Source organism: Bombus terrestris, chromosome 3 (assembly GCF_910591885.1).
Source record: "Bombus terrestris chromosome 3, iyBomTerr1.2, whole genome shotgun sequence".
Taxonomy (NCBI): Eukaryota; Metazoa; Arthropoda; class Insecta; order Hymenoptera; family Apidae; genus Bombus; species Bombus terrestris.
Window position 1 is genome coordinate 10,676,607 of NC_063271.1, and position 27,784 is coordinate 10,704,390.

A 27,784-nucleotide genomic window follows, 5' to 3' on the forward strand; every position below is an offset into this window, starting at 1 on the left:
AAGAGCAATTGTGATAAAATAACTATGTAGAGAACAATCACGTATCATTTTATCGAAAAAAGAGCAAAAGACATCTTTCATAAAGACGTTACCTATACTTACAAAAAATGTATATACACATATAAAAGTAAACATCATACATACGTATCTTAAAGAACATGAAATAAATTAAAAACCTTATAGTATATCTTTATCCTTTTCTAAATCATTTTAAATAGCAAATTCTAGTAATTCTTTCTAATGTATGATATTTTAATTCTACCTAATTTTAAGTAAAATAAACTTTTTCTAATGAAACCATTAATGGTAAAATAATCATGAGGAAAAGTATTAATTATGGAAATAATTATAATAAACCATAATGCCAGATGGTCAATCTGAATCGGGAAATCCAATAGGTCGACACCATAGAGTAATAAACAAAGAGAGACGCGTAGTGTAGCGAGAAAAGGACGGAGCTAGAAGAAAAGCGCCGATGCGCTCGCGGTCGTTTCATAGCACGTGATCATGGGTTTCTCGTTTTAGACTCGACTCGACATTGAATCCCCTCATAGTCCTGCCGCTGCTTGTCGCCGCGGGTGGAAGTAAGTCCACCCGTTCTGTCAGTTACTACGATGATGTCCCTCTCTGTCGAGGTAATTATCGTATCCCTTTAACCGATGTATATATCATCGCACAGACTCTGTACGTTCTTCATTAGCTAAAAATTCGCGCTACTAAGATATTGTGACTTCGCTGAAATTTCTGTGGTATTCTCGAGGTGACAGTGGCTCGTGTGATCCGCATTCATCTCCAACGTAGCGTTGATGCGTAACTTAAGAATGGTTAATCGAATAACAATTAACGATTTCAGTTTTGATATTTGGCGATACTCGAGCTCGTGAATGGTGCTTCGCGTTTTTCATTGATAACATCGAACAAGTTACTTCTTCAATCTTCATAGTAGAAAAATGGTAGGAATTTTTTATACTGGTGATAATGTGCACTTCCGGAAACTCGTACTGCTTTGAATAAGTAATTGATATTTCAGAGTTTCTTTCTTTTCTCTCTTTTCCTTTTTTCTCCTTTTTTTTGAGGAAGATACGTTCTGTCTTATGATTGGTTAAAGATAGAATTGTGAGAATATACAACGCAAAAGTTTCGAATTAAAGGACGGTAAGTACAAATAATGATATTTTTGTTTTTTGACTTTTTTTATGACTGAAAATATTTTGTGAAATCTTACTGCATTAGATAAAAGAAATTATTTAAGTGTTATGAGTATATGTTGTAAAAGGAATGGTATCTTTCTGAACATTTTTTGTGAGGATATTGAACAAACTGAACTGCATTGCGACGCTCTACGATGCAGTGGCAGTTAAATGATCATACTGTTAACGCAGGAATCAAAGTTATACAATGAAATATATTAACCAAACTAATGTTTGCTTAGCAGGGGAATATATAGCATCTGTATTTTTAATTTTGAATTAAAAATTTTTAATTTTTAAACATTGTACCTTTATTTTAATCTTTCATATTTTTATCTCAAGTTGACACACATAAATTGTTTTAAGTTTCTATCAATAATTTTATTGAAATTTGACTCCAAATTAAGCGATTCAAGTTATAGAATAAAATGATTAATATTTTTTCTTCAGTTTCAAGTAGGTATATTACGGTTTTGGAAACATACTATTCTTATTGAATAATGCAATTGCAGTACGCACGAGCCGATATAATTTATAAATGAGCCTGCTTATAGATATCAAGGCTGCTTATACAAGAAACAAAATAGAATCATAAAGATGTCAGATGTTTGAGTTATGTATCAACATACAATCTTCTTAAGTCTGATCAGACCGTTGCTTATACTACTTACCAGTTATAACACTGCTGTTCCAACTACACTTATTACGCTTGTAATCTTCTACATTAATCGTATTATAAGCAATTACAGTAACACAGATTCCTAAAATATTATATATAAATGGTATTACAAGAACACAAAGAATAAATTTTCTTTTATTTATTAATTATTAATTATTTTATTAAATTACTTTATTTGATTATATTCATTATTAATAATTATGGATTATGAAAGACTGACTAGATAATTTAAACAAATTTAAAGAAAGAAACATAACCTGTAAAGGACTATTATGAAGTACAAAAATAAAAAGTTACAAATAACTCTGACATTTAATTATTACATAAAGTTATAAACAAGTAGTTCAAATATCTAAATACATACAAAAATATAACCTTCAAAGAAATATCATAAAATATCTAATTACATAAAATAAAATTATATACAAAAATTATTTACGTAATTACATATGAAGTTATGAATAGGTGACCAAAAGTTCCATTCTGTAATGAAATTAAAACAGTAAAATTCTAGATCTCTATCTAACAAAGCATATACATGAACGCACATGTAATATCTTCATTAATGATTCCAGATTCGAAAATAGTTCATCGAGTGCGGGAGTGGGCAATCAACGAGGATCAATGGCGGTCGATATTTTAGACGAGGACCACTTTGCGGTGAGCGCGATCGTCACCGTTGGCATGCAAATCATCTTCTTCACGATTGCGGCGACCTTTCAGTTGGACAAATTAACGGATTTTGCCGGCGGCACGAACTTCATCATCCTCGCCCTTCTCACTTTTTTTCTCGGCCAAGTGGGCAAGGTATTCTAATTATAAAACCGCTTCCATCCTCGTGTTCGTGTAAATGAACAACAGACCGAAATCATTTAATCGAAAATGCGCGGAAAGATACGTTTGAACGGTTGATTTAACCGCCACAGTTTATTTTTACACGACCGTTTGTTTTCGAAAGAGATCTATGGCCGCCATTAAGAGGTAATTCGAACACTTCCTCTCAGGTTCGAGGAACTATTAACGTATCTTTATGAAATTTATCATAAGGTATTTTGGGGAAGTGTCTTATAGTAATTTTATATTATATTGTAATAGATTAATATAATCCACTTCAGTAAATTCATCAAAAACTTACATTATCTATAATTGTAAATTATTAAATTATAAGTGCAAATAATTTAAGATTATTATAAAGAATATAATATTTAGCATTAAATCTTTCTCTATAGAGAGATTAGAGATTAAAAAGAAAATTGCTTTTTATAATACGTATCATACAAATAAAACGTATGTTAGATGTATCAATAGGTGAAACTTCTAAAATTGTTGATTTATTATCGTATAAATAATTTTTAAATTATTAATTTGTATTTGTATAAACAATTGTATCGTAGCCTTATGACAGCAGACAGCTTATGGTCACCGTATTCGTTTGCTTATGGGGTATTCGTCTTTCTGGATATCTGTTGTATCGAATTATTAAAATTGGTCGTGACAAGAGGTTTGAAGATCGCCGCAGTAACGTGATTCGCTTCGCTGTATTTTGGACATTTCAGGTGACGGATAATTTTAAGATTACGCACAGTTTAGTCAAAATCAAATATTTGTTTAGAACACAATAAATATGTATATATAACTAATTAAAATTTATTTTTAGGCTATATGGGTTTATGTAGTAAGTTTACCAGTGATTATCATCAATTCACCGCGGCATAAAATACCACCAGCTCCTAAAACTATGACAACATTAGATAGCACTGGTACAGGGCTCTTTGTGACTGGTTTATTAGCCGAAACATATGCCGATTTACAGAAATTCTCTTTCAAACAAGATCCAATAAATAATGGAAAGTGGTGCAATGATGGTATATTTTCTATATTAAACTTTTTAAAGTATTATTCAAAATCTGCTGTTTACTTTATATTTAATTGCAGGATTATGGCGATTCTCCAGACATCCAAACTATTTCGGGGAAATAGTGGTATGGTGGGGTATTTTCACGATATCGTTAAACGTGATTGAAGGCTTTGAATGGATCGCTATAGCTTCCCCAATCTTCACTACAATTATTATCCTATTTTTGTCTGGTATGCCTCTATTGGAAAGAGCTTCTGATGACAGGTATCGCGAGTAAGTTCCCGATTTACAACCCATGTATCACTTTACCAAATCTTCAGTCTTTACTAATTCCTTGTCTTATAATATCGTGTCATAATCGTGATATAGATTATTGTTATGATGCAACAAAGGTAGATTATATATTTCAATGTCTACCTTCAATTCTTTAAACTGTATATCACAGGGGAAAGAATATGATACGCAATTTTCAAATTCAATAATCACTTCTATGTTACCAAAACTGACTTTTTATCTGGTTGTGAGATTAAGAGACGTAAACTAAATAATTATTGTAACAATTATCTTAATTAACCCAACAATACTGTTTGAGGGTTAAAGTAAATACTGGAAAGATCTTAAGACAATGGGTTAAGTCTTATATAAATCTTTTATAAGATGTAATATGTAATAAGAAAGATTTGTCGAGAAAAATATTCTGTCATCTTCCAGTAACGCCGAGTATCGCTATTACAAACTATCCACATCGCCATTAATTCCAATGCCACCATCTTTCTACGTCGAGGTGCCGTACTTCCTGAAATGCCTCTTCTGTTGTGAGTTTCCGTTTTATGACTCGTTGGACGTCAAACCACGATCAGCCGTCACTGAATCGACATCAATAAGTCTAGCTGCATCCACGTAGCTATAGTCACACGCCGGACGATCAAATTCAAAGTCTGGCGTACAGTCGTCCATGGCTAATACAGCCTTTTGAGGAGGCTGTCATGATTCTTTGCATTTTACCGTTCGTACAATTCTTCCAAATTGTTTCACTCGCTTGAGAGTGATGACTAAGGTATTACATATGAGAAACCTTCAATAGCAGAGTTTGAGACGAACTGGACAAGTACCTATCATATTTTTTATGATGTTAATATGTTGCAATGGCACTTTTTAGAATATGCGAATTGCAAATATTAATGTTTCTTGTGATATGAGTTCAAAAACGCAGAAAATATTGTTAGATAAGAGAATAAGGGTAAAATGGAATTATGCGATCATGGAATTAATGTGTGTTACAATATTTTGCTATATATCCTGTTAAATGAATTGAAACAGTTATTTTTTAAACTTAATTGTGAATCTGATTGATTTGACATCTTCGAAAGTTTAGAGAGTTAAAAATCCTAGGAAGGATGATATTAAGAGATATTAAAGAAGATAAAATATTAAACCAATATTAAGATCTTAATTACACTACCTCGAACATGGTACTCTAGATCGAGTCCATAATGATATTTAGATTAATATATATAATCTTGAAAATTAATTATATCTATGAAAATATAAAAATAAATGTGCGATAAACTGTAGAGATTTGAAGCTATGTAGTTTCTGCTGAACTTCCTCTTGATTTATGAGATATTTGACAGTAATTTATTTCAAACATTACGAATATGTATATTAATTTTTTTAAATATTAGTCTCATATAGACAGAAATTATTTTTTTTAGAAAGTAAAACATTGGTTATATTCTAACAACAACTCTTAGAACATGATTAAAATATTTTTGAATCAGTAGGGACCACATGTATAGCAATATTAGTTGCTTGCGTCTATTTTTACATATCTAGAGAATTTTCAGACTTTCAGAAAATAACTTACTATCAAGTTACATGATTGATAAAAATATTTTAATGTAATAAAAGGAGAGTTAATATCTAAAAGTTTGTGTTTTTAGTTTCTAAAGTTGATGTCTGAGTTGATTATTGCTTTTACAAACCTGTTATTAATCTTTATAGACTAAGCATTGTTGAAAAAAAAGTCGATTACAAGAATTTTTAGGAAAAGTTAAACAGAAAATAAAAATTAATGTGTAATCATAATCAAATCTAAAAGATTCGAAAAAAAGCTATCTGCGTGGCACTGAATAATTGTATACAGGTTAATCGTAGCGTTAAATTATAGCAATATTATACATATCTTGGTGCCGAGTAGAAGGTCGTAAAATAAAGCTTTAATTAATAAAAAGTATTATTAAGCTGTATTCTTTTAAAAGCAATCAACAGTAAAATTTTCTCAAACTTGTATGATAAAAATGAAAGAGTTGTATGTCTCATTAATTCAAACAATTTGGTACAAATAAATTTAAAAAGAATACAGCTACAGTTGAAAATTACGCCAAATTAAAAGTATTCTATTGTAAACTATCTTACAGAATCGTTTCAATCGTTCGTTGTTATGTAGATCTTCAGATTTTAGATAATAAACAAGAATTGGTCTAATCATACTTTTATTCTATTTAAATGCTTCCTCTGTTTTATCATCTTCGTCTTATGGCACTTTTGAAAATAAACTAAAATAAACATTAATATCGACCATTGTGAATATATTTTTTATTGTGTTTTATTAAATTTCTAACTCGACATCGACAATTTTGTTCTTATTTATTATTTATAATATAATGCACATATTGTTCTACTTGTTTCTAATTATACTGTAATTTCATTTATGTATATATGTATATCAATATAAAACTTATATCAAGGTTTGTGTGAAAAAATTATTGATCGTACAGCTTATACACGACGTATGTACATATTCGTTATAATTATAACATAATTAAAAGGGGGGGGATTAAAAAATGAAGATTTCTCTTAAAAACGAAAACTAAATTACGTATATCGCCTAACCTAAATTTGCATGCAGTGTATACGTGCTACCTTTAAAAATGCACAAGGGGAAAATATGTGTCGCAAAATACAAGCAATATAAAATAAAACGTTGATTCTTCTTTTTTCTGTTACTTGTAAAAAATAACGTTCATCGTATCAGGTCGGTTCAATAAAGATCGATGAAAATTTCGTAAAGATGACATTATATTTATAAACACATTTTATTTGTTCGTATGTATTTCGTTAATAAATGGTGATATAATAATGACAATGAAATGTATAGCGCCGAGCATAAAACGAGCAGTCATATTATAATTATTATTATTATTCCTCTTATAATAATCTTACTGTACTGGATGTGTGCCTACCTACTGTGCTTACAACGTTTATGGTCTTGTCCAAGTGTTTTCTTATTACTTGCTGTCTCCCTTTCATTTCTTTCTTTCCTTTCCTCTTCGTCTAATTTTTCATTATCTTATTATTTTACTCGTACTCGTAATAATCCATAATAATTAATAATAATAATAATGTAACCACGGGTGTAAACGTATGCGTTGTTCCTAAGGTATAAACAGCTTCCACACACTAATTGTTTACTTGTTTTTTTCCTTTTGTCCTTTATGTAATCGTAATCGTCGTTTAATTATAGTAAGCTACTTAAATATTAATTATATTAAACTCGTGTCCTCGTGGAATTATTTTTCTGACCAACGCTTGCTAAAAAGCGGGCCTCGTACAAAAAACATTCAATTCCCGTTCGATATAACATTATACATCAAAATGTCTGTATGTGTGTGTTTATGTGAGTGTGTATGTGTTTGGTGTATTCTCTGTGTGTAAATTGTTTTTTTTCCCTTCATTTCGATGCGTGAAAGACACTTTTTTGTATTTTCTTTTTTTTTCTTCTTTTACTTCGTTATGTAAAATTTTTCTCACACATTCGAAGAAAAAAGTCATCTAATAAAGTTCAACTAACACACGGGGGCAGCACAGTGTTTCATTCGTTTTTCTTTTTCTTTTATTTTTAAAAATTTTTATTTCGTTTTCGAATATCGAAAGGAAACACAGATAGAGGAAATCGATATTTGCCTGATGCCTCTTTCATAGTTTCCTTTTGTCTCTTTATTTCATTTATATTTTTTCTTCTTGTCTCGATGAAAGAAAAAGAAGAAACAAAGCGCCTGAAACGATTTCAGAGCGCGACGACGGCGCCGTTTCCGCTTCCAGCGGCGCCATCAATCGGATTGCATCCGCGTGCACGCAATATAAATATCTCTAATAATATACAAATCATCGTAAATATTATCATTTACTGTCGATCCGCAATCGCAAATGATCCTTCGTTCGTCGAAGAGACGTTAATAAATCGTAAAAAATGTTACAACTCGACGCACGCACATACGTTAATGAGTTTACTCGAGATGAGAGTCGTATAAAAAAATAATGATCACGATGCAAATTCAAGACAATATGAAAAACAGTCATTATTCTTTTTCTGATGCACCTGACAATTCGATCTCTGATTATCGTTGCATGAAAAACGATTTCTGAGAGGTCATTCGAGTATTCAAATGTATCAAAAGGAATCTATGATACATTACGTTTTGAATGATGATTATTCGAATGGAGTCCGATTGTGTCAAAAGAACGGTTAAAAAATGCAAAATATTAAAATCATCACATATTAAATAGCAATTCTAAAAGTACGGACATGTACATATGTGGCTAAAGAACACGATCAAACGAAGATCATAATGTGATATACGGTACGTTGCTGGAACGCTAGGTACGTAACTCATTTTGCACAGTAAGAGCCAATGGTATAAGAAGCGACCACAAGACGCCTTCTCCCTGAATCAGTGTCAGGGGCGCTATCTATCGTCCTGTATCGCAACCATAAACGATCTTGCTCCTTCGCATTAAACTGCATCGTATACAATACACATCGTGTCTATCCGCACGACGAATACGATGCATTTCATTTTGGCCACTGTCCAGCGAAGAAGATCTCTCACACACCTGAATGTATCAGGCTATTGCATTTGATATATTGCAAACCTACGATATTCTAATGACTTATAAGATAGCCCCGTTTCTGTTATTATTCCTCCCACTCTTCTTTTTTAATCCGCCTTTCATTGTATGTATTATCTTTCGCGGGGGGAAAAAGGGCCCTGGGTCGAATATAATAATAAAGTTTGTTGTTCGATACTGGGTGTGCTGGGGTGTCGATGAGAAATGGCGTAACGTGTTACGAACGTATAAACGAAGTATTTAACATTATGAGTCTATTTTAATATCTATACGTATAAGTAGAGAGCTCTAAACCTGAAACCCCCCTACTACCCTCTTTTTTCTTGCACTCATCGAATTTCTGTCGCTCTATCTTTCACGCACATTCTTACCCCTCCTCCTTATCATCATGCTCTCTATATACTCATTCTTTCTCTTTCTCGCGCACACATTCTCCCTCTCTCTCTATTTCTCTCTCTTTCTATTCCTTCCTGTCGAGCATTCCATTCCACGAAACGCATTCACACTTGCGCGCGCGCGCGCATACACACGCTCACACCCACCCACCCATACATACACATTCTTTCTCCCACACTCCCTTCTTTTTCAACCCCCTCCCCCCTTCTCTATATCTCACCAGATCACACCCTCAATTTTCTTCAGTTCCAAATCTTCTTTTTCCTTCCCCCTTTTTTTTGAACGATTTATTTGTTTGCATGTCTACTCGAGACAGCTTATTTCCCTTCTTTTTCCTTTTCTTTGTTCTCGTCAACTTCCTTGTCCTTCTCCAGCTCTTTTTCTTCCTTATCCGCCTTTTCTTTGTCACCTTCTTTCTCCTCCTTTGATTCCTTCGACTCCTTCGCGTCCTCCTTGCCTTCTTTCTCCTCTTGCTTTTCTGGCTTCGGTAGGTGCGTGTTCATGTCAAGGGTGGAGCAGATCTCATCCCAATCCGGGAAGCATCGCTCCTTCATTCGTGAACAGTGACCAACCAAGTTTGGACAATTCTCCTGCATGTAATCTCGGAGACTGTACGGCGTGTCTTTGTCGATATAGAGGATTTGGGCAAGGTGGGCGAATGCCACCACGTCCAACTGTTTCAAATATAAAAGTATTTTAGCGGAGATTAAATATGAATGACGATTACGTGAGAAAACATGATAAGTACATTTTTGTTGAATTTATAATTTCAGCGCTACTGTATGGCTAACAGGGAATATTTTAATACATTTTAATAAAATATTGAAACATGTTAAAATATTGTTTCTCAATTAATCCAAAATTGTTATTTATTTTACTTTTTCTATAATTTAAAAAATATAATATATAATATAAAATATCAGAAGCTTGAATGTTTGTTATAACATTAACGTATTGGAAGAAATTAAAATATTTTATTTTAATGTTATAACAAGCTTTCATCGCTTTTAATATCTTATATCTCTTAAATTAAGGTGGAAATGTATGTTTAGCCCCAAAGAGGAATTTCAATAATACATTATTACTTGAAAATGCATCGAATTTGGAAATTGCTGTCCTATAGCAAATTGGAAACGTGACTTATCGTGCCTTTCCGCAGTAGTATTCAAATAGATTTGCTAAGAAAGTGAATAAAAATTTACCGTAGTCGGCTCATCTCCGAAGAAGAAGGGCTTGTCGGCAAGCATGTCGGAGAGAACTTTGAGATCGGCGCAACCGAATTGGGATATCTCTTCTGGAGTATGCACACCCATACCCTGCGCCTTCACTTTTTTCGCACCCTGGAACAAGTACTAATTCTTTGTACTGATTCAAATATTTAAAATATTACATTTCATATAGACGTAATCATATTTTATTAACTCAAATATGCCCAATCCATCTCATAAAACATTTTGAAATATTGTTCCCTCCCTTATATATTAATTAAAAAATTTTCATATTATTAAATGAAATTTTCTTAAAAAGGGTCATCTTTGCCAAAAAAAAAAGATTGATTGCAATAAATAGCACCATAAAGTTTAAGTAGAACATAATAAAATTACTTTTTAATCATTCTTTTCGAAGGATATTGGATATACCTGAGTTAATTATTACAATAATTAATGTTTAGAAAATTTTTCTTAATTTAGTGATATATCTAGTTAAAGTCTATCCCAAAGATTGAATATTCAAAATATAAGAAATTTTTTAGATATAACAATGAGATTTAGAATAGGAAATTACCTTGCGCCCGAATGTAAGCTTGAAGAAAAAGTTGAGGATACCATTAGGGATGCGAGTACCGAGCGCGTGCTGAAGGTTCACCTTGTAACCCTTCAAAACCTGATCGAGATTCTTGATACGCCAGCACATGACAACCCACACCAGGTGGTTTTCGATCATCGATATCATTGCGTGAGAAACGCTTCGCTGCTCAGGCGTAAGGACAGTGTCCAAATCCTTGTCGAATTTCGCGCTTAAATCGCGAAGGATGATAGTGCTATCCGCGATCTCCTCGCCGTTCAACTCGACGAACGGCAATGCACCCTTCTTAGAGCGGAACTTCATCTTATGGTCCACATTCTGAAATCAGAAGGAAAATAATAAAATTTTAGATCTTTTCTTTTATTGAAATTATTAATATATTATTACTATAAGAAATATTTCCGCTTAGAAAATACAATTTTCGAATCTTTTTCCTTTATTATAATTATTAGTATTCTAATTGTTAAAATAAACTTAAAATAAAGTATTATTTGATATTAACTTCTAATTGTTAAAATAAACCTAAAATAAAGTATTATTTGATATTAACCTAAATATTATTCGTGCTTTTGAAAATTAATTTGCAAAATTTGGGAAGTAGCTTTTGGTGGAAAACAGCATTTGGTGCTTCCCAAAATTTTGACAGTTTCCTCAAAATATCAGTAGAGTATTGTTACGCATTTTTTAATGACACCCTCTTCATATGGATCCGTCATTTTGAACATAATAAAATCTATCCAAAGGAAATATAATTTTCACATTATACACAATGTATAGTGTAATAAATACATATTTCTCTCAGGATAGACATGCTTTATATTGAATATTTGGTACGCAATGTTTGAAAGCGTGTGTGCTTGTGGGATCGGAAGCCTTTGCGATACAAACTGTAAATTCGCAGGAAAAAAAACCGGAAAAAGTAAAGGAACACCAAGGGGCTTCAATAGCGTCACGACTAAGGCGCGCGCTACTGGTGCTGTTGGCTCGAGTTCGAATCCTGATACGAATAAAGATATACTACATCTTTCATTCCATTTTACTTCAACATAAATAAAACATATTTTTCTTTATCAACATGGATTTCTAAATAAACAGATGTACGACTAAGTTCAAAAGTATTTAATTAGTGCATTGAAATAAATATACAAACAGTTGCACCTGTAGCAAAACACGCAACATTTATACGCGTCAGCGCCACACACAAGAGTACACATCCTCATCCCACATCAGTCAATAAGATATCTCTGGTGTTCCTTTACAGGTGGGATCATATTGCAAAACAGTATTGTGGTGTATACACTATACTATATTATACAACAATAGGTCTGCAAATGATTTCAATGCACATATAGTTTCAAAATAGAGAAGGATTTCGATGAAGGACGATAGATAATAAGCTACTTAAGAAGAGTAATAAATCTATATTAATGTTTCTACAAATAAAAAATAAAATTCCAGTGAGTTAATCATTCTGATATGACATTGATATGTAAGGATATGAAAATTAATACGGATGTGATCCACTTTCTTCAATCTCCGTTTACAATGGGTAAGATTTAAAACACTGTCAATGGGAATAATAACATTTATATTACCTGAGATTTCACCTCAGTACATAAGAAACTTTCTAGCTATTTGCTGGCCATCTGTTAGCACATTTTATTGTGAATGAACAGTGACCTAGAATCTCTCGATTTACGACTTTCTTTAAGCAAATTGGTACAACATGATAAATGGCACAGCATGTGTATGCAACGTTATTATACATTTTTGGAGATTCAGTGAATATAGTAATAGTAGAATATTAAAAATTCTTCCGGGTGCAGTGAATATAACTCCTCGTTTTAATGTTCTCACAAATTATATATTCTATTCGTATTTCCATCCCCTCTTCGTCAAAATTACTAGTTTTAACATAAAGAACATTCCAATCTATTCCATTTTAACCCTGTTCTCCTTTTCACCTGTGTATGTGGACCACATTGGATGTTTACATATCTATATCCATAGATATCATGTATCATATAGTTGAGAACAAAAATAAGGACAGGTAGTAGCATTACATAGGTATCAATAAAGTTTAATCGAATTAGTAGTAGTGTTATATACTTAAGTTTTAATTACCGTATATACTTACAGTATATAAATTATTTATTACATAATTAAAATTAAAATTTACATTTGTGTAAAAAAGAAGCCATATTTAACGAAACTTCATTAATATCTATTTCTAGTACCTGTTCACTTATTTCTGTTCTTAATTGTATATGCACCTACAATTTGGTTTTCAACAAGTCCCTAAAAAACCAATATGGCGTCGTTGTCAAATCACCGGCCAAATCCATAAAGGACAAAGGATACTGAAACATGAGGACAAAGAAAAATGCCAAGGAAACATGTCAATTACGAATCGACGAGCGGAACAAATGGTGCGCGCTCGTGTCTATAGAAATCACCTGAATTAACCGTACAATAATGTACGAAGAGACCGGAGCATCGAGTCCGGTCCCACGAAAAGGGGAACAACGTCGCGATATATATACGTGGGAATACCTCTTCGGAAAGAGCTCATCATCGTCAGCAATCAGCGATTGCCGCGTGCAGCTGCACCATCATCGGAAATAAACGAAAGTAAGTCGAATAGGAAGATCTCTCGGTTCGATGGTGAGAGAAGAGGTGGGAGGCGCGTTGAGGACAGGCCCTAAAGAGCGCAGTACGCGCAGCTTCCGTGCGCATCTTCCCTGTGTGAGTGATAATAGCGGTGATGGAAACGACGTGGACGTTTACGACGGCAGCGACGGAGGTGCAACTGCTGTTTTGCAATACGAGTGCGTCGTGATAATGGTGAGTAACGAACGGGTGGTATAAGAAGGGGTGGGAGTAGGAGATGAGAAAAGAGGTGAGGGGGAAAAGAGGTTAGGACAAGGGGGAAACGAAGAGCAGCGGAGAATATATACCAATGTGAATTTCAGGCAGGAGAAACGGTCTAGGGAGAGAGACACAAAGCGGGAAAGGAGAAAAAAACAAACAATCGAGGGGGGAAAACAAATCGAGAAAAAGAGAAGCTTGAACTGGAGGGCAGAAAAAGAAGAAACCGGGTACACATGTGCAGCGGTAGCCGGAAAGATAAAGGGATATGGAGAAGATACACTATATATGTACTCTCTCGTTTTCGCTGGAATATTATTGGAAACGAGCATCCAGGCTGGACATTGAACTCGTGCGTGGTGTTTGTTTCGAACACAACGCGCGACGAGAGAAAATGGAAGAAAAAAATGGTCGCGAGTTGAGCGCTGAAGCCGTATCCGAACGGAGGGACAACGACTTGAGCAGAAAGCATGAAAATCCGATATGCTATAGCAGAATTAAATATCTTCTGGCGTAAAATCAATGCAGGCGGTCGGTACTGATTAATTCGCGGGTCCACGGTTCCGCAGATGGCGCGGTGATCGTGGTACACCGGTGTGGCCCGATGACGATCGTTAAAAAACGCCCGCGCGCATTCAAAAGCGCATAATAATCGGGAAAAAGAGAGCGATCCGACGCCATGGAATATCGCGGAGAAGCGTGTATCAATTTCGAGAGATGAAAAGTCGAGCAGAGGCGGAAGGTCGGTGGAGTACAAATTACCGTGGGGCAGCTGCCCTCCGTTTGCGATTCTCGTCGACTCGCGTGTATATAACACGAGACGATGCGCGCATGCGCGTTCTCTGTGTACGTTCGCTTGCACATCGAGGGGAGCTAGGGTTAAAGAGGGAAAACAAACTGACGCGAAAGGGAAAAATAAATGCGCGGAGGTAAGACGAGTACAAGAGGAAAAAGGAAGAAAGGCGAGAATCCTAAGCGAAAGAGAGATTACCTAGCAAAGTAATTTTCTTTAGATGAGAAGAGCCCCCGAGAGAAATAGACTCTTCGATAAAGCTGCAGAAAACAGTCTAGGAAAAATCGGACTAGAGAAAAACATTGACCAAACATTGTGGGACGATGTGGAAAATACGAAACCTGAAGAAAAAGGGCCAGAGTACTCTACATAGGAGGAGGAGGAAACAGATTGAAAGAGAAAAAGATGAGATGAGAAGGAACGAGAATGTAAAAGAGAAGCCAGAGAGGGAATCAGGGAGTGGTACAACAGCGAACCGTCAAGGAGGGGGGCATGCGTGGGGTTAGAGAGGGAGAGGGAAATAGAGGGAGCATGAAAAACGAGAAAGAGCGAGAACAAGACAAAGTCGAGTGGAGCGGGGAGAGAAGGGGAGGAGAAGGATAAACGGAGGGTGAATGGGTGGGTGGAAGGGAGAAGAAACATGCCAGAGGACGATGAACTCTGGCGGTAGGCAGCTTCCGTCGCCTGGCAACGTTCTCCTCCCTTTTCCTCCTCCTCTCCCTGAGGCTCCAAGCCGTTATGTCGTGGTATCGTACGTAGGCAGTCCTCGTCATGGACGTAGTAGTCGTGTCATCGTCTTCGTCAGTGACGATCATGGTAGTCGTTGTTGTATTTTCACGTAGTCGTGGCTCGCAGCTTGCGCTGCGTATTGATCGTACGGGATGCTGCTGCTAGCTGCTGCTGGTTGCTGGCTGCTCCAGCACCGGCTAACAGTGAGCTTTAGCCACAGCCCTGCACCAAGGACCAATAGGACCACCACTTTCTCTCTCTTTCTCTCTCTTGACTTTCTACTCAGCTTATACCCACCCATTATGGTTGCCCAAAAATGAAAGTAAATGCAATAAACTATTGTTACTGTATCTTTTTAGACGATAGAAAAACTTCTGGTTGGTTAATTTGATAGGTGTGGTAGTTGGATGATTATAGAAAAACATAGGGATGTGATAATGAATGTTCTTTCATACTGCTTCATTTCTTGAAACTGTAGAAGAATAAAATAACGATTTGTATTTAGAAGAGAAAATGTGTCCAAGTTGAAATTTGGAAATGTTACAGACATTAAAATACTACAAAATACTATAATACTTAAATGCAGAAGATTCATATAGAGATGATAATGATATAAAGATCTAAATATATACGTAAAATGCATGAGAAAATTCTGGCCATAATTTTATACAATATCGTTCACATACTCAAAATCCATTAGCCATGCATCACATGTGCTACATGTGTGCAAAATGTGAACATCAAATCAATGACCCTACCGTGTCTTCTCCCCATCAAACGTCGAACCTTCGTCTAATTATACCGCAATATATCTCAAAATAACCCAACTTCATCATCAGCTAACTACACCTATCACTTGTACCAATACTACGCTCTTTCTTTACCATATATAAAATAGGAAAGCGACATGTTTCACAACATAACCATATTTCTTCAACTAGACACGAGGCATACAAATGAGGCACAGATACATCTAACTCATGAGTAAGTGTAATTTATATATCTCTATCATTTCCTACATGTATTAATTCTACTACTTTAAGCCTTCGCTATAACCAAAATCATAACATTAATACATCACTGTATTTTCCAGCACGACAATAATACATTGGCTTCTAAAAGGATTAAAAGTAATGTATGGAACATACAAAGGGGACATAAATACGTCCACAACATTTCTATTGTTCGCCAATTGCAAGAGGAAAGCGCGCGTTCACCGACACCTACACGTCGTGCAGAAATGTCGGACGGCTATCAATGGTTGGAACACGTCGTCTCGATGAAAATACCAGCGAGAGGTGAATGGTTCGTGGCACGTGAAAATAGTTTCACTACACAAGGCTATGTCGTAAAGTCGGCCGCTACCGCGAAGAACCGATCGAGCCGAAAATGAAAGCAAACGCGAGCCGTGACTGCCAAGTCCAACGAACCTGCCACTTGGCAGCCGACGTCCGTGCTCAAGAGTGTCTTTAATACACTGAACTCGCTAAACCTAAATCCATTTTAACCGCGGAGTGTCGGTGCCCGATGTTGGCACAGAAAACTGTCACTGGCATCCATGAAATTGCCGGTGATCCGTTCGACACGGTTACCGATGAGTCAGCCGATTTTCTTGAATGAAGTTTCTTTCTTACCCCGTGTTAGCGAGACTCGTTGAATTAGGGGATAGATAGGACGATTCTAATCGGACGTGAAACACATACACGAAATTATTATTTGATGTACAGGGATGAGTCATGTATATGACTCACGAGGGAATAGATGCACAGGGTGTAATTCATGCATGAGCTCCGTTGCAACTAAGTTTACAAAGAGTCTCGCGGTAATTTATAGCCACGTAATACGTGAAGAACTACTTTGAGAGAATGACAGCGAAGGGAAGTTGTAAAGCAAAATATGTTATTGATAGTTTATAGTTACAGGTCGTTAAATGTGGCACGAGGTTTGTAGAAGGAAAGTGTCAAAACATGAGGAGTGAAGAAGACATTTTGTATAGCTGAATGTGTTCTACTTTTCTGTAACACGTTTTTTACACGCCTTTTTAAAATTAGATTAATGGCTACAATCTTATTGTAATTTTATATAATGCACTTGTAATCTTATCCACCAGAATCTTTTTTTTGCTAATGAAACTGGCGACTAATGAAACGTAATATAATATACATCGTTATAAGGATTCCTAGTATCACGTTATCAATTCTATACTAATACCATATTTCAGAACAAGAGGAACGATTATACGCATCATAGAGCTTCTAGTACCACTTTTAATCTTATCCAAATACACAAAATTTAACATTATATAGCAACAAAAATCCCTACATATATAAATTTACGAAAAAAATAGCATTTAATATAGTCAAACGAGATTTATAGAAATAATTCTCTTCCTGCTATTATTAACGAATACTAACTATAAACCAAGAAAAAATACTTTTCCATCTATACCTTGTTAATATACAAGAGTTCCTATACTTCACCGAACAAACCACCAAGTTAATCCAAAGAGGCGGTTCTCATCGTTAAGCATCCACTTTTTCCAAGAAATATAGCTTCAAGAAAAACGGAAACATGAAATTGCGCAGCGTATCTGACAATGGGTCTCTTCGTTGACGATTGTCGCGGAAAATATCCCAGAATACAGAAAGTAGGAAGAAGTTCTTTCTTTTTTTTCTTTTTTCCTTTTTTTTGTGTATCCCTGAAACAATAGGCAATTTGTTGCGTAAAATGGCCGTAGCTCGGTCACTTTGATGCGCTTCGACCTTTCGAGACCGCCAGTATACCTACTACTGTAATGGAGAGGACTGAAAGTGGTCCCCATTCTCTAACTCGTACACACCAGGCTGGCCGGCCTATCTAACCGTTAACAAATGACCCTATCGCTCGATTACATCCACCGGTTGGCCAGAAAGAGAAAGATATCGAGGGGTTATAAAAGAGAAACAGAGACTTTCTGGACGTGACAGAATCGTGGTACCCCATAAATATTCCTAATGGGCGCCCTGTCGCGATGTTCAGAAGCTGTAAAACGAGTGGGTCCTTATATTCTGTTCGTAGTCTTCACCGACGATTAACTTCGCCGGATTCGAAGAGGCAGAACACGATATAGAGCGGGGCAAGGCAAGAGAAGAAAAGCTTGTCGTTTTGATGCGTTTGTGAGGAGTCCATGTCTTTTCTGATGGATTTTCTTTGCGGATATCTATGGAAGATTTAGACGAATAGAAAGATAATGGATAACGTGTATGCATTTGTGAAAACATTTAAAAATACAAAAATTCACAGAGTGTTTGTATTTCTAATAATGGGTAGAGTATAAACGTTTATGCATTTGTGGAAAATTTAGAAATAAGATTCACAGAATGATTGTGTATACGATAAAACAGGGATGAAATACAAAAGGCGGATTAATAATTTACTAAAATTGATCATAAGGCGAAATACGATGATTCAAAAGCCAAGTCAATTTCAATCCAATTTCAGCTCTCTATTACCTTAAAACGGTACTTCAGAACATATAAAGCGACCGAGATATAAAGTATTAAACGGCAGAACTTCGAAACTATCCAGAAAGTATATATCTAGCAATGAGCGAGATAAATCGAAGAAGACTTAGTATAAAATAATTCTCTTTTCTCCTCATTTTTCATCGTTTAATTCGCTCTGCGTTACTCATCTAAATTCCTCTCCATCGAACCATTTTATAATTCACACGATGACCTACTTGAAAGGTAATGCAAAATGTATCGTTTTCCATAAATTAGAAATCCTCGTTTCCCCGGTAGAATTTCATAGGTAGATTGTGAATGAAGGAGAAGCTCGTGAATCTCGAGGCTGCACTTACGTGCCAATTACTATCCGTGGCAACTGATGGAATGGCAGAAGGAAATCCTACGTAATGCGCGGTCCAATGTGGGATGCAGCAGTCTGCATCACTTACGACGAATCTGAAAAGCCTATGAGAAGAAATTACTCGGAAGAAGATTGCAGTAGCTGCATAACGCCTAATCTTCTGCTCGTTGTCTGCCCCCTGCCACGAAATTCCGATCCATAATCATACAATTAAATTTTAACGGACAGCGTGCACCATACGTGCTTGCAGAACTGTATCTGACGCTCTACATTGTCTGGCTAGCACAAGAGATACAGTACAACAGATGTACGACATTATAGTCGATTATAATCGTTTCAATTATTGAAGTTGCAAACATTGGACTTGTCTTTAGACAGACGTTTTATTGATTTATTTTATGTTTTCTCTCGATTTGATTTTCTGATTGAAATGTATCCAAGCAAGTTTGTAAGCTATAAATAACTTTTGTATACATACATATATCCTTCAAGGCGCGACAAGACCATAAATTAAATCTAACAGATTCGTAAATACCCGTAGTGTATTGTGTATTTTTCTTGGCACGTTTAGTTCGTAATTTTCTAGTTAAATTTTAGTGTTTAACATTTTATGAAATATACGAGGATTTTCAAATCATAGAAAGTTGGATTTTTTGTTCTATTAAATGGATTAAACTTTCTTTTGATATTTTAACAGCATTTTTGCAAATTCTTACATTTTCTAAGTATAATGTTAAACAAATTTTTATGAAATTTTACATTACATTACATTTGTCTACTATCTTCTATTTTCTTATTTAAAGAAAATTGTATTTTCTAATCTGAAAATTCCTATATTTTGGTGCATTGAAAATTCTCCATTTAAAATATGTATTCTTTACGTACTACGACAAAAGGCCAATTAAAACGTGGGTTTTAAACCTACGACTGAAAGTTCATTAATTATATATTCCATCTAACGAAACTAATCGTGAGCAATCCATTGAATGAATTAAATTTCCCAGCGTAATGACGAAAACTTTCTGTGTTTTAACGACTAGTATTTAATTTTCTGTTCCGTACAATTTTTTATTTGACCCACATTGACCTTAGTTTAAACATTAAAAGGGTTAAGGATCCTTTTACCATCACAAGATTGCAGCGTTAATTATGGAGAACAACGGTTTCTTCATAGTACGAACGTGTATAATGAAGATCCCCGGCTACATTCACTTCGAAACGCCTACTTAACGAACGATAAACACTTTTGACTGGTGGAAGTAGGAAATTATGAGAATCTTTTTAAAAGATTGCTTCAATGGCAGGCCTGCAATTAACATTCACCAAGCTATATATTTACAAACTAACTGAATACTAACTTCTACCTTTTATGATATATTACGGCCAACCAGATAAGCCTAACACTTGTATGTATATCGATTAATTATTAATTACTGCTACGTAAACGTCCGACATATTTGTATGTATGTACATGACAATACGATTCTTATGTAATCATTCATATATGAAAATGAAGTTCCTGCTTTTCACATTTAAAATACGAAAATAAACATTGATCATACTTAAACTTTTTTGAATTGGAATTTTACGTTGGAACGTTAGTGTTTTCAAAACCTACTTGACAGTATTTCTTTTCTTGATGGTAATTTTAAAAAATACCATATTGCAAATATCTTTCATATAAATCTGACATTAAATAAATAGGATAAGAACAAAATGTTCGATTCTCTGTCTTCTAATTTCAAGATCAAATTTCTTTTCTCCAAACCAAGATCTTTTCTTAAAAAATATATCTACTAGAAACAAGTGGTCTTAAGGATGTAAAGACCAAAGTCCCTCAAGGTCCGAAAATACAAATGACGTATCATTAAACAAATAAATAATAGATATAAAATCCAACATATGATACGATAAAGAAAAAACAAAATTCCAATTTTTTCGTTACCCCACCAAGACGCGAAAACAAATCATCCGATAGCTTTTTTACCTATTTTGATTTCCCTGGCGATTTTCGATTACGCATTTGGAACAGGTCCATGTATAGAGGATAAAATAAATAAAAATGTAGCGGTATGCGACGGGACACCGGTTGAGAACGGAGAACGAGTCGGGCCGAGCGAGTCGACTCTAGAACTCGGTGGAGAGGTCGGTGGCCGGCCTACCTCAACGTATCGACACTCGATGCCGCACATGTCGGCCAGCAGTTCAACACGTGTGTGTCCAGATAGTTCACCTTGTTCGCCGCGTTTCCGCGTCAACGTGCACCAGCACCGTCGTTTCACGGGCTACCGCCTCTTTAGCGTTGTGTGAAACGACAACGCTTATAGACAGATATGAGATTCTATCGTGTATACTTAGATTATACGTAAATACATAGATACAGTGGCTAGAAGAAGTATTCGTATATCGTTGTATTTATTATAACATTTATATGCTAATTAAATAATAAGTTTGTCATTTAGTAGGAAATAGTACTTTCATACGACTGAGAAAAATCTGATAATATCGAAATGAAATATAGATTCTGGTAAAAAAAAAAAAAACGCATGGTTAGAAATGAAAGATAAATGTCAATTCTTTTTATAGCTACTTAATATAGTAAATAGTATGCCGACTGGGGACTATACGCTCCGTGGGAGACCAATTGTGAATACATCGAGGGCAATTAGAAAATTATATCGCATTCGTCGCTTTCAACGTTGATACAGTAAAACAAAATCGCCGTTGCTTTTTGTGTTAGCAGGTGATTTTTTATGTAACATTTTTACATGTTAGTTTTCTGATTTCTGAAACGCTTTAAGAATATTTTTAAATTTAAATGTAAATATCCCGTAATATATTAGAATATAAATATTTATATTATAAAAATTGTGGAACGCACAAGACGCACGTGTCAAAATTATCAAACCGTTACTGGATTATATAATTATACATCGCTGCTTTAACATGAATCATACTGACAATAAGAAAAGAAAAATATTCCAGCCCATCGAACAGATAAAGATCCTCGTTTTTTCATCATATATAGAATTATCTTGAAATGACTATTTCTATGGCCGCGTTCCGATAGATCGTCGGCGATCGAACAATGAACTTCCTTCATTGCCGCGTGTGAGACGTCTTACGAAACGTTCAAGATAATTCTTCCTTGATATCTGCACAATAGAACAGACTCGAAGGAAGCGTCTTCTCGTTTGAAGCCTGCCAAGCCATCATCTACTCGATGCGATTACGGCATCACGTATCCTTGATAAGGGTTACCAACGTCGAACGAAACACACTAAGGGACACGAGTTCTTTCCACGTTCTTGAGATACTGAATAGATAGCGCTTACGTGACATGGAGGTTTACAAGTAAGACTTTCCAATGAATTCTTGCGATCATGTGAAGGTCCTTTTCTTCTCAGAAGTTTTATCATTGAAGGCACTCTTATTAGGATTTACATTACCTAGTATTTCTTAATACGAAGATTCTTATTTATTTTTTTAGATTGTTAATATTTCATTTATTTTTTAAGATTTTCATTAAATTTTTAAATCGTCGTAAGATTGTCGCATTAGTACTCGTATCAATTAGATGGAATGTAAATAACTTGATTTTTTAAATTATTAGGATTTCATTTATTTTTTAAGATTTTTCAGATTTTCATTAACTTTTTAAATCGTCGTAAGATTGTCACATTAGTACTCGTATCAATTAGATGGAATGTAAATAACTTGATTTTTTAAATTATTAGGATTTCATTTATTTTTTAAGATTTTTCAGATTTTCATTAACTTTTTAAATCGTCGTAAGATTGTCACATTATTACTCGTATCAATTAGATGGAATGTAAATAACTTGATTTTTTAAAGTTATTAAGATTTCATTTATTTTTTAAGATTTTTCAGATTTTCATTAACTTTTTAAATCGTCGTAAGATTGTCGTATTAGTACTTGTATCAATTAGGTAGAATCTAAATAACATGAAGACTGCCTTAATACTTCTTTATCGAAGCTAAAAAGATACGTCCTACATGTACAAAAATTAGTTCGTTAAAAAAATATCTTTGTTTAAAACAATCTCGTTATAATCTTAAAAAATTAAAAAATGACCTCAGGTGAGAAAAATTACGAGTCACGATCTTGGCCATTTTAATCCAACCAAATTTGCCCCGATCTGTTCTGTTGATAAAAGTAACTAAGCCAATGGGGAAATCCAAGCTAAACGAAACACTCTGTGTGATCCGGTTAAAATCGCAGTGATCGGATCGATCGGAGTTCCTTTAGGGAGACCCCTAGGGAAAGAATCGCCCTGTATATCGCAACGTCCAATACTCTTGTTCGTTCTATGTTGAAACGGTGCAATGAACCCACGCGACGAAACGAATTTCTCGCGGTGGAGGAATACCACAGAGAGAGCAGAACGTTTGGCCGCGTGCAGTCTTTCGAGCGTTCCAACGCGATAAGATAAGCAATGATGAGGTTCAATTGGAAGATTAATTAATTAAGACCCGCGGCAAAGGGGATAAATTGGGTACATTGCGGTGGTATGCCGACACGATGCTTCTGTTGCCACTACGCTAAACCGAACGTCCTAGGGCTCTTCGCCGTAACCGGGAAAAAATAAGAAGACAGAATTCATACTAAGCAGAGTGCTATGACGACTAGGATAATTCTGCCAGAAGAATGTGCATGATGTCGGCTACTACATACCGTTGTATCGTTTGTTTTTATTTTCATATTTATTATTTATTGTTTTTACAGCCTATTGTGAATTATTATTAATATATTATTTTTACATAATTTTGTGAATTTGAGCGTAGAAGTATACGGTAGAAACGTAATGGTTAAGGAGGAATTTGTAAAGATGGGTACTCGGTTTTCTATTAGGTAATTATAATATTAATTCAGGTAATATGTAGGCTGTGTTGTATATGCATCATGACATTCAGCGATATTCAATAGAAACGTAACTTACGCCTAGGAGGCATGATCGAATTAAAGGTTAATCCATTGCTCGGTGAATCACATTTACGTGAATGAGATCTGCAATACTCGTAGGTATCCTTTGTTTACGTTTGACATTAATATGGCATTAAAATGAAGATGTAGATACGGATACAGATTGAAAATCAGAATTATAGCAAAATGCATATTCTCTGTTGTGAAAAGAAAAATAGCGACAAGGTATACGTATAATAAACAGGCTGTGGAAAAATTCATATTTTAATCAACGCAATTAAAAAACTAAACCTTCCATGGAAAGCTTCGCGTGCAAAATATTATACGGTTTTAATATTTTCTATCTTTTCTGTCATACTTCTGCACTTTTAAATTTTCTTCTACGCTTTTAAATTTCAAATATCCACCATCCGATAATAAATATATAATAACAAATATCCCTAAAAAAAATTTAATTTTATATATATACATATTAATATAATTATACTGTTATAATTATACTAATATAATTATATTAATTATAATTAATATAAGGAAATATAATTTGCTTCATAGAAAAGAACAAATTTCCTACAATTTGAGAATACGTCTGTCGAAAACATATGTTAACAATTAAGTTAAAAGTTAAGGTTTATGGTGGGTCCTTGGGTTTATTATATTAATTATATTAATTATATTAATTATAATTAATATAAGGAAATATAATTTGCTTCATAGAAAAGAACAAATTTCCTACAATTTGAGAATACGTCTGTCGAAAACATATGTTAACAATTAAGTTAAAAGTTAAGGTTTATGGTGGGTCCTTGGGTTTATTATATTAATTATATTAATTATATTAATTATAATTAATATAAGGAAATATAATTTGCTTCATAGAAAAGAACAAATTTCCTACAATTTGAGAATACGTCTGTCGAAAATATATGTTAACAATTAAGTTAAAAGTTAAGGTTTATGGTGGGTCCTTGGGTTTATTGGGGGTCTGAATGACGATTCGTGGATCATAGGCTGTCAGGCAATGAATGACGTCGCGCGATCCATCTCATGCGACGTAACACCTGTCTATCGTACGACGAAAATAAATAAATATTAGAAAGACAGGAAAAAGATGCAATAAATATGGCAAGCAGCAAGAAGAAACGTCTACGAAAGAAACTTCCATGGAACGCTGAATAGGTTAACTGGCAAACTTAATGGGAATGGAACAAGAGACGAGAAACTCGAAGAGTAAATAGAAAACGGTTTTACGTGTACAGAACGAGCTAAAAATACTGTAAGTAGGAGAGAACGAGAAGAATTACGAGCAACCAAAGATTTATGGCAGATGCGGAGGTTGTATTAACGATGGATTCGAAAAAGAAAGGTTTATAGGGCCCACATGATGCATCGCGAGGAAACGTGGGCCCCGTGTATAGTCGCATTGTGATCCAATTAAAGGATAATTTAATTATGGGCGGAGTTCGATTATCGCAATTGCGGTACATAACGGTACTGTTCAATTTCCCTGCCTCCCCAGGGTTATATAACTTCCCATTACAAGTAACTTACGCATCGGTATTCGTTTCACGATACGAGGAAATAGATCCATCACCTAGGAGGTTACGAGTTCATCCACTACATAATAAAGAATTCTCCAACATGATCGAGTATAGTAATTATACTGTCATGTTTAATTGGAGCCACGTTGAATTATGAGAAATTTTTTCTTTCTGCTTTTTATCCTTCTATTTTTTTCTGCTCTTCTTCTCTTTTTAATCTTTCCTCTTGAGAAGTGTGTTGAGTCATGCGATGCTTTCTAAAACTAAAAACTTTTTTTAGTCTACCCATCGTTTGATTTACTACCTGTAATATATATATATATATATATCATACGCGTGTGAGTTGATCTAGTACATAACGAAGAAATTTCTAATATAATGAAACACAGTAATTATAGTGTGTTGTTTAATTGAAGAATAAATTATCAAGGAATTTTTGTTTCTTATTTTTTTCTTTTTTTTTTCCTTGAAACTTTTCTTTGAGAAGTGGTTCGGGTCGGCTTAATTGGAGCTGAATCGAAGAGAAATTTTTGTTTTTACTTTTTCGGGAATTTTTCTTCGAGAAGTGGATCGGGTCATGTAACACTTCCTTAAATGTTTGCGCTCGTACGTTCGTTTCCGAGAAATTCTTTACCGTTCATTTCCAATTTTGGAAGATCTTTTTTATTTAAGTGTCACATTAAACTGACGCAATATGCTGAAAGAAATTAACAGTTTGTAATTTTTATTTGTATTTATGTTAATACGTCCTGTTGTATAACGCAATGCATGCAATTATGTTAAAGAATAAAAGGTAAGTCGAAGTTAATTTCAAGATCTTCTCTCACGTTATGGTTAATAATAATCCGTTTCATATTATATTTAAATAAACTGTAAGAGGTAAAGAACCTCGTATAAATAGCCTATCGATCGCACAATAAACAGGAGGATAGAAAGAGATGGTCTGATGAAACAACAATAACAGCTTTGATCAAAGATAAAATTACACCAACCAGAGGGAAAACCATAATGAACTACTACATATGTTCTATTATACTTATCTCCTTCGAAATGCAGATATAGTAGCCGCAATTATTTGCATGTAACTTTTATCTCAGTCGAACTATAAAAATATGTACTTCCTCCTTTTTAATTCAACAATATATACACAATCAACAATTTGATTAACCATTAAACGAAACCAAAGATCATCACTGTATCATTTATTGAATGATAAATTCATTCAATAACCTAGATAGAAAAATAAAAGCTTCTAACTACATGGAACTATAAACAAATATCATATAGCCCTACTTCTTTTATACTTAAGAATATCTAACGAATAATGGGAACAAACGTAATTTTCTTGTTCACCAACGACTACCGACTATTACAAAAAAGTCAGAAACGACCAGAAATATCGTAACTTTTAACTACGTCGAACTGTAGAAAATAGTAGTAGTAGTTTTCGTTTTTCTTCACTCAACAACATGTAATGGAAACAAGGGAATGACACAATTTCCTCCTCCTAATTATCATATCTTGTTTTCACCAACGATAATCGGCCATTAAACAGAGTCGAAGATAAGAAGAACTGAAGTTCGTAGACGGATGCTCGAAATCCCACGAATACTCTTCACGCGATTCCGGTGTGACTACGAAGTCAAAGGTTAAACGACCCTGCATTCCCGGAACGAGCATCGTCACGAAGGAAACTAGCTTAAATTATCCGACAATATGGGATCGTTCGTTAAGAAGAATGAAGAAAAAAAGAGAAAGAAAAAAGATGAGAAAAAGGAATGGATGAGTTACGGAGCACGTCAATTGGTCGCTCGCTAATCAACGACTTCAAGAGAGCAAAACAACTACCCTTTTTTTTTCCTCCTATTCGTCTCTCTCCTTTTCTCCGCTTTCTATTCCACGTATGTTTAAGCCTTCTTTTTTCTTTTATTATTCACTTTTGTCGACAAAGATTGTTCTATGCACGTACAACGTAGTTGGACGCTGAATTCTTGCAATATCACTGAGTAATTGTAATTCGACAGTGTCATATGGAATTTGTTGAAACTTGAAAAGTTTACGTTTATGATGGACCAAAATTTTTATACAATTTTTGATAGAATCTGTACGTAATGTACTAGAATTTTATATAAGAAGATATCGACTTTGTTTAATTTTTCGATATAACAATAATAATTCTAATATTACCATAATAGGATTTTACATTGTAATATGGAATT

General features: G+C 34.5%; 2 protein-coding genes and 1 long non-coding RNA gene across 6 annotated transcripts in view; 2 read left to right on the top strand and 1 right to left on the bottom strand.

Annotated features, from left to right (window-relative positions):
- Positions 1-478: 478 nt before the first annotated feature.
- Positions 479-6,219, top strand: LOC100645283 (uncharacterized protein C594.04c). 3 transcript variants are annotated; one of them, XM_003394575.4, is made up of 6 exons: positions 479-635; positions 2,445-2,676; positions 3,264-3,425; positions 3,527-3,734; positions 3,805-4,000; positions 4,439-6,219. In XM_003394575.4, exons 2-6 carry the CDS (start codon positions 2,494-2,496, stop codon positions 4,629-4,631), a joined length of 942 nt encoding a protein of 313 aa, XP_003394623.1. In that variant the 5' UTR covers positions 479-635; positions 2,445-2,493; the 3' UTR covers positions 4,632-6,219. The 3 variants fall into 3 exon arrangements, with proteins under 3 accessions (XP_003394623.1, XP_020724112.1, XP_020724111.1); XM_020868453.2 differs by lacking the exon at positions 479-635 and adding an exon at positions 691-953; XM_020868452.2 differs by lacking the exon at positions 479-635 and adding an exon at positions 984-1,155.
- A 571-nt stretch (positions 6,220-6,790) lies between these two features.
- LOC100645161 (failed axon connections) overlaps positions 6,791-27,784 on the bottom strand; it is a 50,947-nt gene continuing 29,953 nt past the window's right edge. Inside the window, exons 2-4 of one of the 2 annotated variants that reach the window (XM_012321200.3) lie at positions 10,820-11,158; positions 10,237-10,386; positions 6,791-9,708 (exon numbers count right to left, since the gene is read on the bottom strand). In XM_012321200.3, the coding sequence (XP_012176590.1) occupies positions 9,352-9,708; positions 10,237-10,386; positions 10,820-11,158 (846 nt within the window). In that variant the 3' untranslated portion in view covers positions 6,791-9,351. The remainder of the gene's footprint in view (positions 9,709-10,236; positions 10,387-10,819; positions 11,159-27,784) is intronic. The other variant, XM_003394574.4, reaches the window with a different exon arrangement.
- On the top strand, positions 13,057-17,406 carry LOC125387219. Its single transcript, XR_007227801.1, has 3 exons — positions 13,057-13,684; positions 13,813-16,214; positions 16,324-17,406. It is a non-coding gene; the product is annotated as an uncharacterized LOC125387219 (long non-coding RNA).

What these genes read in the sequence shown, in the direction of transcription:
- LOC100645283 (XM_003394575.4), top strand. Translation starts at nt 2,494, where the DNA reads ATGGCGGTCGATATTTTAGACGAGGACCACTTTGCGGTGAGCGCGATC. An exon ending in TTCTCGGCCAAGTGGGCAAG is followed by an intron (nt 2,677 to 3,263) that starts GTATTCTAATTA and finishes ATTGTATCGTAG; the next exon opens with CCTTATGACAGCAGACAGCT. An exon ending in TGGAAAGTGGTGCAATGATG is followed by an intron (nt 3,735 to 3,804) that starts GTATATTTTCTA and finishes ATTTAATTGCAG; the next exon opens with GATTATGGCGATTCTCCAGA.